The sequence below is a fragment of the Gobio gobio genome (assembly GCF_949357685.1).
Source record: "Gobio gobio genome assembly, chromosome: 18".
In the NCBI taxonomy this organism is placed as follows: domain Eukaryota; kingdom Metazoa; phylum Chordata; class Actinopteri; order Cypriniformes; family Gobionidae; genus Gobio; species Gobio gobio.
The window spans coordinates 34,567,973-34,583,383 of record NC_137111.1 but is presented as its reverse complement, the minus strand read 5'-3'; the positions used below and the strand labels follow the sequence as shown (position 1 = coordinate 34,583,383).

Below are 15,411 nucleotides of genomic sequence, written 5' to 3'. Positions count from 1 at the left end.
ATGCGTGTTTGCCCTGCTAGTCCGTCTATCCATCTGTGTGTTTATTGAGTTCGGCATCCACACACATGAACTCACTGCTCGTAGCATGAGGTGAATAATAAACACTCAGTGTTTGCATGCCAGTAATGAGTGTTTGCTTTAAACTAAACCAGACATGCCACTGTGTTCTTCACACAGGCAGTCTCTCTTTGTCTCTGTAGTCCTCACAATCAGAGTTGGTACAGCTGTCTCTTACAATCCTGACCCTATATATATGGACCATTCATCAGAATGCTCATTAAAAATAAATATGCTTCACAAAATCTTATCTACTTTTTTGCAGAATAACTTCCATTTTTTTCTTTTCTATAATGAAAGCTTTGGCATTACTGTAATCTACTGTATAAATAAATGCATGTTTCTTATAAGTATAGAAAAAATTGTATTTATGCTGTATATTACACTCACTCAGGGCTTTGCTAGTCTCTCTGATGCTAAGAGAGTCTGTGATAGTTTTGCTTTTGGCACAGCATAAAGGGTTTGTTTGGTGTGTCAGTCTGGATTGATCAGAAATGTGGTCTCATCCTCCTCTCCAGGCCTCAGAGGAGCTGGGCACCTGACGGGCCCGTCCACTATAATCATCTCAAGCATGGCTAAAATATACTACCTGCAGCATAGGGAGAAATCACCATAAAAATACAACCACCTTTTGAGCCTTTTATGGTCCCGCAAACCAGCAACACTCATGCACATGGTTCTGAGACAAAGCAGCATAGTAGTTTGAATGTTTGGTACCAACAAATGATACAAGATTTTCTTTGTGTTTGGAAAAAAAGTATCTTATGCTCAACAAGGCTTAATTTATTTGATCAAAAATATTATTATAAAATATTATTACAATTTAATGTAACTGTGTTCTGATTTACTATTTTAAAGTTTACCCACCCTCAATTTGTATCACACCTGTATGAATTTCTTTCTTCTGTTGAACACAAAAGAAAATATTTTGAAACCGCCTGGAATATGGACCCCAATGACTTCCATAGTATTTTTTTTCCTAACTATGGAAGTCAATGGGGCCCACAACTGTTTGCTAACCCATATTATTCAAAATATCTTATTTTGTTTTCAGCAGAAGAAAGAAACTCATACAGTTTTGGAACAACTTGAGGATGAGTAAATGATGACAGATTTTTCTTTATTGGGTGAACTCTATTGATGGGTGGAAACTAGTTTCCAAATATAGATCGCTTGTTTATGTGCAATATTTGTAAACTAGTTGTTGTTTTTTTTCTGTTAATTTACTGCAGATGTGATTCCGAAAATCGCTACCTTGGAAACCCACTTAGAGGAACATGTTACTGTAAGTAACCCCCGCTCTCTGTCTTACATAAAAAACAAAAACATAGACACACACCTAACAATTATTTCTTAAAATTTTAAAGCCAATTTTATAATGTTTATATGCTGTGTATTCTATCTCTTTTTATGTATGTTCCCCAATATGACACCTTTTTAACAAACATCAATTCAAAATATAACTACTAATCTAATAGCACAGTCCTTAGTGACTTAATGTCCAAATAAAAAGAACATTAAAGTGATTGGAATTTTTACAATGCGTTTTACAGTGTGTTTTTTGTTTTTGGCCACATTAAATTAAGCATCACAAATACATTGTGACTATTCAGTGTCATCCAGCCCTACACACTCACACATATTACTACCTGTGTCAAACCATGCACTTTCATACTCTTTAACACTTTATCCAGTGTTCACAAAGTAAACATTTACAGCACCTTCTGGAAGCACAGCAGATGTTAGTTTTTCCTCTAAGGACTCATTCACACAAGCATTCATCTATTCTTAGCAGTACAACGGCACTTGTGTTGTTCATCTTGGCTTCTGTCTGCTGTTGCTTTATATGCATGTTTATATGTGTGTGTTGTGTGAGTGAGTCTTACTTGTCGACCTTGTCGCTAAATGCCAAGAGCTTAGCCTAAAGCAAAACATGTGTGCTCTTGGCTTCACCCATAACTGAGACGTTTAGTTTACATGTTGCTTATATGGCCAGATTGAGATTGAGAGGTTAAGGATCTCAGTACAGCTGATTATGGTGGATTTCAGAGAGAGGCTGTGTTATTTTGATGTTTTTAGAAAATGGCTTGTGACTGGAAAATGATTGGGATGAACTCTTTGGCAGGAACCACCATTAGATATTCCCTAAAGTGAGGAAATAATGTTTTTTGGGGTGTGACTAAAATTATCCCTTCATTTGACACATTTTTGGCTAATTAGTAGTGCTGGGCAATCGATTAATTGCAATTAATTGCAGCCAAAATAAAAGTCTGTGTGAACATAATATATATGTGTGTAAATTGTATAATTATTATGTACAGTATTTATAAATACACACGTATGCATGTATGTATTTAAGACGAATATGTTATATATATATAAAATATTTATATTTACAGATCAATTAAATAAATATATACAGTGGGGAGAACAAGTATTTGATACACTGCCGAGATTTTGCAGGTTTGCCCACTTACAAAGCATGTAGAAGTCAGAAACCTTTGTTTGCAATTACAGAGATCATACGTTTCCTGTAGTTCTTGACCAGGTTTGCACACACTGCAGCATGGATTTTGGCCCACTCCTCCATACAGACCTTCTCCAGATCCTTCAGGTTTCGGGGCTGTCGCTGGGCAATACGGACTTTCAGCTTCCTCCAAAGATTTTCTATTGGGTTCAGGTCTGGAGACTGGCTAGGCCACTCCAGGACCTTGAGATGCTTCTTACGGAGCCACTCCTTAGTTGCCCTGGCTGTGTGTTTCGGGTCGTTTTCATGCTGGAAGACACAGCCATGACCCATCTTCAATGCTCTTACTGAGGGAAGGAGGCCCAAGATCTCGTGATACATGGCCCCATCCATCCTCCCCTCAATACGGTGCAGTCGTCCTGTCCCCTTTGCAGAAAAGCATTCCCAAAGAATGATGTTTTCACCTCCATGCTTCACGGTTGGGATGGTGTTCTTGGGGTTGTACACATCCTTCTTCTTCCTCCAGACACGGCGAGTGAGTTTAGACCAAAAATCTCTATTTTTGTCTCATCAGACCACATGACCTTCTCCCTTTCCTCCTCTGGATCATCCAGATGTTCATTGGCAAACTTCAGACAGGCCTGGGTTGAGCAGGGGGACCTTGCGTGCGCTGCAGGATTTTAATCCATGACGGCGTAGTGTGTTACTAATGGTTTTCTTTGAGACTGTGGTCCCAGCTCTCTTCAGATCATTGACCAGGTCCTGCCGTATAGTTCAACGTTGATCCCTCATCTTCCTCATGATCATTGATGCCTCACGAGGTGAGATCTTACATGGTGCCCCAGACTGAGGGAGATTGACGGTCATCTTGAACTTCTTCCATTTTCTAATAATTGTGCCAACAGTTGTTGCCTTCTCACCAAGCTGCTCGCCTATTGTCCTGTAGCCCATCACAGCCTTGTGCAGTTTTCTCTACAATTTTATCCCTGATGTCCTTACACAGCTCTCTGGTCTTGGCCATTGTGGAGAGGTTGGAGTCAGGTGCAGTTAATACAGGTAATGAGTGGAGAACAGGAGGGCTTCTTAAAGAAAAAACTAACAGGTCTGTGAGAGCCGGAATTCTTACTGGTTGGTAGGTGGTCAAATACTTAAGTCATGCAATAAAATGCAAATTAATTATTTAAAAATCATACAATGATATTTTTTGGATTTTTTTTAGATTCCATCTCTCACAGTTGAAATGTACCTATGATAAAAATTACAGACCTCTACATGCTTTGTAAGTAGGAAAACCTGCAAAATCGGCAGTGTAAATCCTTATGATTCTTACATGTTGTAAATGTAGTTAAATTTCACAGGCAAAATGGTCAGTTGCCTATTGTCAATATGAAGCACAGCTTCAAAGTCACTTTCAAACCAAGCAGCTTTCTTTTGGCCAATATGACAAATTTGCATCACCAACTGAACCTGTTGTGAAATCTGCATGGTGAAATCTTTCACCCTCACACGAAATTCCCGAATGCATGGATTCCTATTGTAATGACTGGATTTTGCCTGCGGAGATTTGCTGAACAATGATAAATGTGACGCAGCCGAAGTATGAAAAAAAAAAAATAGTATTAATAAATATAAAAATAATGTCTGAAATTGTCATCGTAGGTGCATGTCCACTGTGAGAGACATAATCTAAAAAAAAAATCCAGAAATCACAATGTATGATTTTTTTAACTATTTATTTGTATGATACAGCTGCAAATAAGTATTTGAACACCTGAGAAAATCAATGTTAATATTTGGTACAGTAGCCTTTGTTTGCAATTACAAAGGTCAAACGTTTCCTGTAGTTTTTCACCAGGTTTGCACACACTGCAGGAGGGATTTTGGCCCACTCCTCCACACAGATCTTCTCTAGATCAGTCAGGTGTCTGGCCTGTCCCTGAGAAACACGGAGTTTGAGCTCCCTCCAAAGATTCTCTATTTGGTTTAGGTCTGGAGACTGGCTAGGCCACGCCAGAACCTTGATATGCTTCTTACAGAGCCACTCCTTGGTTATCCTGGCTGTGTGCTTCGGGTCATTGTCATGTTGGAAAACCCAGCCTCGACCCATCTTCAATGCTCTAACTGAGGGAAGGAGGTTGTTCCCCAAAATCTCGCAATACATGGCCCCGGTCATCCTCTCCTTAATACAGTGCAGTCGCCCTGTCCCGTGTGCAGAAAAAGACCCCCAAAGCATGATGCTACCACCCCCATGCTTCACAGTAGGGATGGTGTTCTTGGGATGGTACTCATCATTTTTCTTCCTCCAAACACGTTTAGTGGAATTATGACCAAAAAGTTCTATTTTGGTCTCATCTGACCACATGACTTTCTCCCATGACTCCTCTGGATCATCCAAATGGTCATTGGCAAACTTAAGACGGGTCTGGACATGTGCTGGTTTAAGCAGGGGAAACTTCCGTGCCATGCATGATTTCAAACCATGACGTCTTAGTGTATTACCAATAGTAACCTTAGAAACGGTGGTCCCAGCTCTTTTCAGGTCATTGACCAGCTCCTTTTGGACAGCTCTTTGGTCATGGCCATGTTAGTTGTTGGATTCTTACTGATTGTATGGGGTGGACAGGTGTCTTTATGCAGCTAACGACCTCAAACAGGTGCATCTAATTTAGGATAATAAATGGAGTGGAGGTGGACATTTTAAAGGCAGACTAACAGGTCTTTGAGGGTCAGAATTCTAGCTGATAGACAGGTGTTAAAATACTTATTTGCAGCTGTATCATACAAATAAATAGTTAAAAAATCATTTATTGTGATTTCTGGATTTTTTTAAATATATTATGTCTCTCACAGTGGACATGCACCTACGATGACAATTTCAGACCCCTCGATGATTTCTAAGTGGGAGAACTTGCAAAATAGCAGGGTGTTCAAATACTTATTTTCCTCACTGTATCTGTGTTTCATATCGGTCGATATTGATAATTAATTATATTTTTATGACCAAATTTAAAACAAGGACCAGGAGAAACATATTTTACATTTAAACATGTTTATTTTAAACGTAACCTTCCTCTGATTATAATCTGCTCAGTTATAAAGGCAGAAATGTCAACACAACCATGGAAAACACTCAAATAATTAAAATATAAACACAAGTCTAAAATCACAATGAACACTTAACCATTATCTCTTAACATGGTGCAGTGCCTCCGTTATTTCTTTGTAACTGTTACCGTTTAGACGGTTAAGTTAACCTCTCCATGTAGTTTCAAAGGCTGAATCCGAAATCGCCCCCTATACCCTTAAATAGGGCGCTATTTGAGGGGACAGCCATTTGTAGTGGTGTCCAAAACGATAGTGGATGTTATTGAGTGCACTCATTCTATCCCACATTGCACCGCAATAACGAGTGTACAGCCGATGTACACACAGCGGCTGTCCGAATTCGCTCATTGTTTTCATTCACTCCTTCAAGTGAACTGTATTAGTGGACTAAAGTAGGGAATAGGGATTGAGGGTTTAGGGGGAGATTTCGGATTCAACCAAAGTCAAGAATAGCACAACGACAAGCGCGTCGAGTATAAACACGTCCCCAAATGAATGAGGCGTGCGCAGTGGAGGCTCACGCTGCGGAGCCAGACGAAAGTATAAACCAGGCTGGTAAAACAAGTTTGTGGTATTACCAGTCTTTGTAGGGACAACAGTCTTGCATAATTTGCAGGCGACATTGGTCTGACTACGGTCAGACTTATAAAATCCAAAAAACTGCCATACTGGCGAGCTGACTTGTTTTCCTGTTTTATCAACAATTTCCTTGCTCGCTGCGGCACTCATTTTACACTTATCACTCCACGCCGGTTCTGTTAACTGAAGAATTAATCTAACACGAGACAACGATATGGCACAACCAAAAGGAGACACAGTTACATGATTGGCTGTTAGCCTGTCACTCCCTACGTTGCTTGGTAACCAGTGAGTGCCTTTGTTCATGCAACCAAACTTGCTTAGCAACCTCTGGTTTCTTCTGACGAAGAAAAAAAAAAAGTATTGAACGTTTTATCGAATGCATTTTTTATAGATATTGATTACATGTCTATCACAATACATATTGTCATCGTTTTATCGCCCAGCCCTACTGGACAGGATGATTTTCAATACTGTATCTCAGTAGTCATATGAGATTTGTTTCACATTACATAAATGGGAGTGTCTTGAGCAATTATGTTTAATTGTCAATAGTAAACCAAGACACTAAATCTTTTTCAGAACCGATAAGCAAAATATACTTTTTTTCTTTTGATTTTGGAGTGAAATATGACACAGACATTCACACTTAAGTTGGGTATTCTATTCCATTTTTATAGAAGCAGAAGCGACCAGCATGTCCTCAAGCCACAATCACTGATTCTGACTTAAAGTGTCTCAGATAGATATCTGAAGGTTAGAGAGTGCAGCGGGCAAGCAGTCAGGTCTGATTCCTCTTCCATAAATTTCCAGCTTGAAAATGCAGTACAAGTGTTTACGTACAACTTGAGAGTAGGAGGACTGGAGTGACTTACTGATTTTTTTATTAATGTTTTTTGAGCTGAATGGTGTTCTCACTAAAAAAATAAGCTTTTTACTTGTGAACAAATGCGAACTTCATGTTGCAAATGTAAATGTCAATCTATTTTTCTAGAAAGCAAAGCCTCATGTTCTTGAGTTCTTGAATTGTATAGTTCTCCTATCTAAACAGGTTAAGCATTTAAATCCCTGATGTAGATGTCACATTGGATATAAATTATAAAATGTTTTTCATTGTGTTTTATAGGGAATAATTGTATTATTATAATGAAAGCATACTGTTATACTGTTTACTAAGTACTATTACTAAGTACAAGTACTATTAATGCATGTTCAGAATGTGTATCAGTTAAAGGTACAAAAGTATTACGCACCCCACTTTACCCCTCTGTTTTTTTACATCATTTCTTCTAATGTTATTGTTAGGCTATTATTATTTTTATATACAACTTCTAGGAATTCAACCCCGTGAGCAATGTTACTTTTACATGTTGTGAGCATGTGCCACAATTCCAACATACATTAGTTATTATAGGATTACAAGCAAATATTTTGCAATTATGTCTGGGTGTGCTTTGTATCTCTTGCTCTGCCTGTTTAGCATTCTCTCTGTCACAGAAAATCTCTGTCTCATACACACACAGTATAGTTTTAGTTTATATTCAGAGCACTAGATGGCAGCCTTACAGCTCTAGTATTTGTCCAGTTGTCATGATTGACATAAGCACAGAGCGGTCATAACTTCCTCTCCCGACCACAAAATAGGTAAAGATATACAAAAAATTACACTGCCACAGAACAGAACCATCATTTTCAGGAGCCAGAGTTCTCCTGAAAATGACTGTGAGCTTGTCCACATAAACTTCTCAAGACAGCAGGAAATTAAACTCAGTCAGTACTCAAGGAAAAATAAAAAAAGCTCCTGTTCTAAATCATTACTCTTGTCACTACCACTTTGCCAGAAATGTCACCTGAGACCAGATTTGACCAACCAAACCAGGCTTATGTAAACAGCCCTCCAATGCCACCAGTGAATGTTTTTAAAACTAAGCTCCATTTGATTACAGAGTCTCAGATAAGCAGAGCACATCCAGTCAGCCAATTTGTTTTAATGTACGCAGAATCCTCAGTAGGTGATCAATTCTGTTCTTATCCATTTGTGTGACTGCAAATTTTTTTTTTTTGCTATGTGTTGGACATCCGAGGTTTACATCGTTTACCCAGACATTTGTTATCTACTACACTACAAAGGCTTCAGTTAGTAAGACCTTGAAAAGGTCTCATGGCAAAAAGGTCCTCAGTGTTATGTTTAATCAACACACATAGGAGATGACTGTGTGTCAAAAGCACGTGTGAGGGGTTTGCCTTTTATGAGCAGATCAGACTCGCATTCCCTGTATATAGGAGGATTTATTACCAATGCATTATTTATAATTGACCTCCCCTCCAGTCTCTGCAGCACAATACTGTTATATCACTTCATGATTGATAGCACACTGCATCATATCCTCCTGTGGTCAACAAATCCTTTCCAGCATCCCTGCTCTTTCAAGCTGAAATGAAACGCACATTACAACACAGATTCTGATTGGATGTGCTGTTGTAAATTTACCGATGAATGCATACCTGTGGCCATACATTCTATATTAAAGGGATAGTTCACACAAAACATAACAATTCGCTCATCATTTGCTCGCTCTCATGTATCAAGAAGATAATTTGGGAAAATATTTTTGTCTATTCAATGAAAGTCAATGGGGTCCAAAAAAAAGATAGGACCCTGTTGATTTTCATTCTATGGACAAAAACAAAACAAAACAAAACCTTCTTTTGAGTTTCACAGAAAGACAGTCAGTCGTACAGGTTTGGATATTGCTTGTTGTTTTATTGGCTTATTTATGAACCAATAAGTTTTGACTTTAACGGTGGCGTGTCTAATATTTATGAGGATCTATTGACAGAAATGCAATATAACATACATTACTATGTTTTCAGTGGTGTATAAAGACATAATGATACATAATGAACTGTTATGTTTTTATCACCTTAGAATGAGCCATTTATATCTATATACACCAAGGGTCCCCTTACAGTGAACATAGAGACATAAAGACAGGGGTTCCAAAGTTTTTGTTGGTTAGCCAAACCCCTTAAACGTAAAATATTTACTTGAAGTGTCCCCAGACATTTTAAGTTAATATATTTAAATAATTTAACAACAGATTCTGATTATAATAATAATACTAATACATTTAATAATATAATTTTATATTATTATCTTTATATAAAAAAAGACAGAATTGTATTACCTTTGCAAATTACAATTGCAAATTACAAAAATATATTGTATAACTATATTAATAATTATTTTATTTTACATTACAAATTACAATACTAATACTAATGTCTTACACTTTCATACATTCAAACCTTCAAGCTTTGACATAACAAACCGTACGCTTTTATTTTGGTGGAATGTTGGTCAAATGCTGTAAACTTCTGTCCAAAAAAAAGCTGGAAATTATGCAAATGTAAAGTGAACCCTGCACACGCTGCGTTCCCAAATGCATGTTAAACTCACATCACAAGGTGTAAGGTATCTGATGGTTGGTTAAAATAACCTTTGTGGTATCTATGATTATATTACACTCGAGTTCAGATTAAAGCAACTGTTCTTCTCCATTTCATACTCCTTGTATGGTGCACTAAACACTAAAGTGTATACTGCAGCTGGCCTGCAAACTCTCTCACAGACAAACACGTATAAACACACGCAGCAACCACAAGCAGCACCTCACGCTCCCAGCGTCCAGCTGTTATCTCTTACTAGTACTGCTCCCGTCACTGTGTCAGTGGATTTCATCACACGTGTGCAGAAATTCAGTTGTCCGGTGTCTAAATATATGGGGCGGACACGCTCACTAATTTGACCAATTAAAGCCATGAAGAGAGGCTAGTTGGAGCGAGAGAAGTCTGACTCCCTAAGGGAACGTCAGTGACTTTTACCCACTGAGTGGGATTGATGTTTACGCTTCGTCTTTGTAACAGGCTAATTCAACCAGCCTTGAACACACTAATGTCTGTTATCACAAGGATAAAAATCAAGGGCCATCAAACACGATAATACTAATGATGACGTTAAGTCACCGTAACGGTAATTGAATGTCTCCTTCACTAACGTAATGGATAGATGTTTATTACAGTATAACCTCCAGTGTCATCAAGGTCATTTTACAATTGCCATATACAGCATGATGAATGTTATGCAGTCAAAACTGTCATCAAACCGTTGTCTTTATCAGACTAGAAGTCATATTTACCATGCTGTATCATATTCTAATAGACCAATGGTGAATCAAGTATTTTTTTCATCCTTACTGTAATGGATACTTTTAGCTTTACTTTCAGAGCACTACATTGTTATTAACATTGTCATTTTCTTTTCAGAAAACATAAATTCTTGTTATTTTGAAATGAGAAAATCGAGACCCGCTCTGAAACGTGATAGTGATGTCCAGTTTATGAGCAAATCATTCTTTTAAGCCAATTCTTTCCAGTGAACCTATTAAAACGCTTCACAAATCACACTGAGCCGTGCTTTCATGGATCCGTTTACAGCTGTTCAGGAGTCACTTGTTTACACACTTGAATTATAAGTAAGTTCAACAGATATTAAAACTTTAATCTTTTGATGATAGTGTACGACATGTTAAAGGAACTGAAAAAAATGTGGCTCATTTTCCAACTCCCCTAGAGTTAAACAGTTGAGAATTACCGTTTTCGAATCCATTCAGCCGATCTCCGGATCTGGCGGTAGAACTTTTAGCATAGCTTAGCATAGATCATTGACGTTAGCATCTCGTTCAAAAATGACCAAAGGCTTTCGATATTTTTCCTATTTAAAACTTGACTCTTCTGTAGTTACATTGTGTACTAAGACTAAGACCTAGCCGATATGACTAGGAACTGTACTCTCATTCCTGCGTAATAATCAAGAAACTTTGTAATAATAACTTTGTAATAATAAAGGGACTTTTTTTACAATTAAATGTTTGCCTATCTGCAGATCATGTATATTTTTTGTCTGCAGTAGTAGTACTGGAGTAATATTTTTTTTAGGTTATCGTGATAAGTACTGTTTGGGATCAGTAAGATGTTTTTATTCACCACGGATGCATTCAATTGATCAAAAGTTGATCAAAAGATTAAATATTTTTGTTTCATATAAATGCTGTTCTTTGAATTTTCGATTCATCAAAGCATCCTGAAAGAATCATCAAAGAAATCATCAAAGAAACTGTTCAGCAGCACAACTCTTTTCAACATTGATAATAATATGAAATATTTCTGGACTGCCAAATCAGCATATTAGAATTATTTGTGAAAGATCACGTGACACACTGGAGTAATGGCAGCTGAAAATTCAGCTTTCACATCACATGAATAAATTACATATAATTAAGTTAAAATATTCTAAAATATAAAACGGTTATTTTAAATTATAATAACATTTCACAATATTTCTGTGTTTTATTATATTTTTGATCAAATAATGCAGCCTTGGTAAGCATGAAATACTCAAAACATCTTATCGACCCCAAACTTTTGGAAGGTACTTTCACTTAAATACTTGAGTTGTTAAAGACAGCTCTGATTCTCTTCCAATATATATATATATATATATTCATACACTGTTTTACAGCCAACTTTCCACTGGCTGAATCAAAGCCATAACTACTTGCTTGAGACATACTCAGATGAGTGTCCCAGACATCCTCAGGTCCCTAATCAAAAAAACTAATCAGGCATTCTGCCTAGACAGCTAAATAATTTTAGCCAGGCTGCTTTGTGCTTGCATACAAAGTCACTTTTTATTTGGACATCTAACGCCTTTCTTAATATATTTGTATTGACTTTAAGCCTTAGATGTAGATATCTTCAATCAAGACAATGTTATAGTGCATGAGGTTGAATTAGTATGTTCTTTCACTGCATTTTGGTCATGCTGATATGGAAAAGAATTTAATATAATTTAAATGGTACAGCTATGATCTAATCAATCCAGAACCTCTAATGTCTAATTGATTCTGTCTATGTATGCTTCTTTATGTATAATAAGTAGGGCTGTCAAAATAACGCGTTCATTTCGATGAATTAATCTGAGGAACAATAACGCGTAAAAAAAAATAACGCAGATTAATCCATTCTGTATTGGACTTTGACCCTGAGCTATAAAATGAAGGAGGGAGACGAGAACGCGCTGCCTGGATCATTGATTGGAACATTTACGTAGCCTATATGGAAGGCCTGATGGAAGTGCTGATAAAAATAAAGTCGTCTGCGATGTCCTGAAATATCCACTATCCTACCCAAGAGCGAGTCATATACACGCCATAAAGTGCGTATCATATGCACGCGAAAAACTGCGCAGTGTATACATTCCACGACACTGCACACTTGTACTATTGATACGCATTCTCAACAGGGAGCGTGCACTCTTAAAGGGGCCACACTATATTCCTACAACGTCCATGCATTCAGCAGCCCAAATAAATACCTATCTGTCATTAATGTTAATCAAACAACTACAGGTGTTAAATGTATACATATTAAAGGTCCCATGGCATGGCATTTTTCTATTATTTTATAATGTTTCCTGAGGTGTACTTATATTGTTAGTATGACTTTTACATCATAAAATGTCATAATTTGGAAATAAAAGGCATTTTTTCTATACTGCTGTTTGCCCTGTGGCTGAATGCCCTGCTTCAAGAGGCGTGTCTGCTGTGAGACTTCAGTAAAAACGCCCACTGTTGTGATTGGCTGACATCTTTGCATTTTAAATGAGCGGAGGGGGCGTGGTTTAACAAGGTCTACGAGGCAGGAGCAGGCACGAGCTGCTGCCAGAGAGACGGATGGACCTGAGTTCACTTCACATCAGTTCTCAGCATGTCTGAACTGTTGTAGTTACAGCATATACTTCAGGTTATTAGTCTATTTCTAGTCGGAGGGGCTGTCACTCATGTCAGAAAGTTAGTAACTTTAGTAAATTATGGATCAGCGCTGACTGGAGACGCGAACCGTTTAAAACGATTCAGTCCGATTTGGTGAACTGATTCGGTTCACTAAAAAGAACTGGTTCAAAAGAAAGATCGTTCGCGAACCGGACATCACTAATGTACCAGAGACGGAGCGATTGCTAACAAAATTATTTATAGTAACTACTGAGTTATGAGAGCGCTGTCAGTCAGCGCAAGTTTATTGTTTTTGTATCTGAGAGTTCTGAATAAACACGAGTCCCAGTCATACCGAGTCCGTCTTCATCATTATTACCAACTTTGTAACACATGCAAAGTACCATTACAGCTGTCGAGATGAACGAGTTAAAAGTAAGTGTTGATAATAGCATTATTTTTAAAATAAAATAAAAGCGTCAGTGACGCGCGTTAAGTACACAGCGCAAACAAAGACACAACAGCAGTAATCGAATGTAATCCAGTTTATTGTGGGGCTAGGCTGGCTAGCCCGAATATGCTCACGCTTACCCCCCTTCTGCTTAATCTCGTGCCGCGTTTGGTGCCTCCGCTGTGGGCCAGATGCAGTACTGGGGGTCGGGGATGTTGAAGGCCACCGGCCAGTGCAGCCCGAGCTTCGGCGTGTGTGGGGTTTATCTCTAAAGATCTGACTCTGCCGATGTTGAGCAGAAACTCATGACTGTATGCACATTTTAGAACCGATAGACGCAACGAGGACGTACAAAAACACTGACTCACAAGATAGAAAACACCGTTCTGTCTGGAGAGAGAGAGCTGCGTGTGCACGAATAATAAATAATTAGCTACACATCAGAAATCACTGATCACAGATCAGAAGGAACTGAAAAAAGACTTCTGTTTTCATTTGTACATCCAATCACTGAGAAACTGCCAGCATTCACTTGTTCACAACCCATGATCTCTCGAGCGTTTGCATGGGCGTGCCAGATTCTCTGGGCGGAGGAAAGGGAGGTAACCGTTCCTGCTTGGACGTCAAACCAGGAGACTTCAGGATTGGCTCGTCTGGGCTGTCATTTTCTCAAAGGCAGAGAAAGACAGCCACAACTCGGTTTTACACCGATCAACATTTCTATCCACTTGGGTACAATATTCAGGCTAGGGGAACTCATATTAATGTTGAAAAACCTCATAAAATGAAAATTTCATGCCATGGGACCTTTAAATAAACCTAATGTATCTGTATATTTTTTTAAGAAATGTATTATTGTTTTTGTAATTTGCTTCTTTGTTCTTTTATTTAGCCTATATTCAATTTCTCATATTAGCCATATTGCCCACCTGCACAAACCAGCTGACAATGTAGTCTTGATTTGGTGGTCACTCTGCATTGAAAGTTTGAAAGGGTTTTAAATCTTCTAAATCAAGTAAAATTACTCAAAATAAAGTCATTTAAGCATGCCAAATTCAACTTTAATCATATAAAATGTAATTTCCAAGCAGCAAAATTGTGGCCAGTGGAAATACTTGGCTAGTAACTTCGGAAAACCACTAGCCACAGTGGCTGGTGAACAAAAAAGTTAATGTCAAGCCCTGTTTGTATGTACAGTGAAAAAAATCTTCTTCCTGAAGCACTTTTTAATTTATTTCCTCAGCATATTAGGTCATATTGTTTATTGTTATGGCCAATATTTGAACAGAAAATAATAATAAAAGAGTTTTTGAACTATGAACTTAATGTCACTAATGCTGATTATTCATTGATTCATTTGAATTTAAATATTTAAAATACTTTCACAGCAAAAATTATGTATGCGATTAATTTAGATTAATTAATCACGGAGTATGTAATTAATTAGATTAAAAATTTTAATCGAATGACAGCCCTAATAATAAGTGGCTTTCATAATAATAAGAAGCTTTAAAATGTCACTGTACTGCAAACAGTCAGTGATAATCTACTGGTTGTTTGATAATATCCTGGTTAATATTACATCCAGATTATTTGTCACACTGAAAATATAACATTTAAGCCAAGCGCATTCAAGCTGCATACAGAACATTAATATTGCATATCATGTATGCACAAAAATATTATAAGTTGTATGCCATTCCAGACATGCACACTGCGTATAATTTATTTAGATTACCTTTTAATACACATGATCAATAAAACATTTAGCTATATCATTCCTGCTAAATAATTTGTAAATATGAACACCTTATATTATCAGGTATGTTTAGCTAAATAATGACATTTGTTATGCAAAAAAACTCAGTGAATAAAAGTACATATAATTTGGTACTTCATTTCAGCTCATTGCATTCAAA

General features: G+C 37.4%; 1 protein-coding gene and 1 long non-coding RNA gene across 2 annotated transcripts in view; both read left to right on the top strand.

Annotated features, from left to right (window-relative positions):
- The window catches only part of LOC307142248, a 673,051-nt gene that overhangs the window by 358,224 nt on the left and 299,416 nt on the right, over nt 1-15,411 (top strand). The gene's annotated exons all lie outside the window — the stretch shown is intronic.
- Nucleotides 1-15,411, top strand: part of atrnl1a (attractin-like 1a) — a 351,306-nt gene that overhangs the window by 179,929 nt on the left and 155,966 nt on the right. The window contains exon 22 of the mRNA XM_079843147.1: nt 1,290-1,342. Coding sequence (XP_079699273.1) covers nt 1,290-1,342 — 53 coding nt within the window. The remainder of the gene's footprint in view (nt 1-1,289; nt 1,343-15,411) is intronic.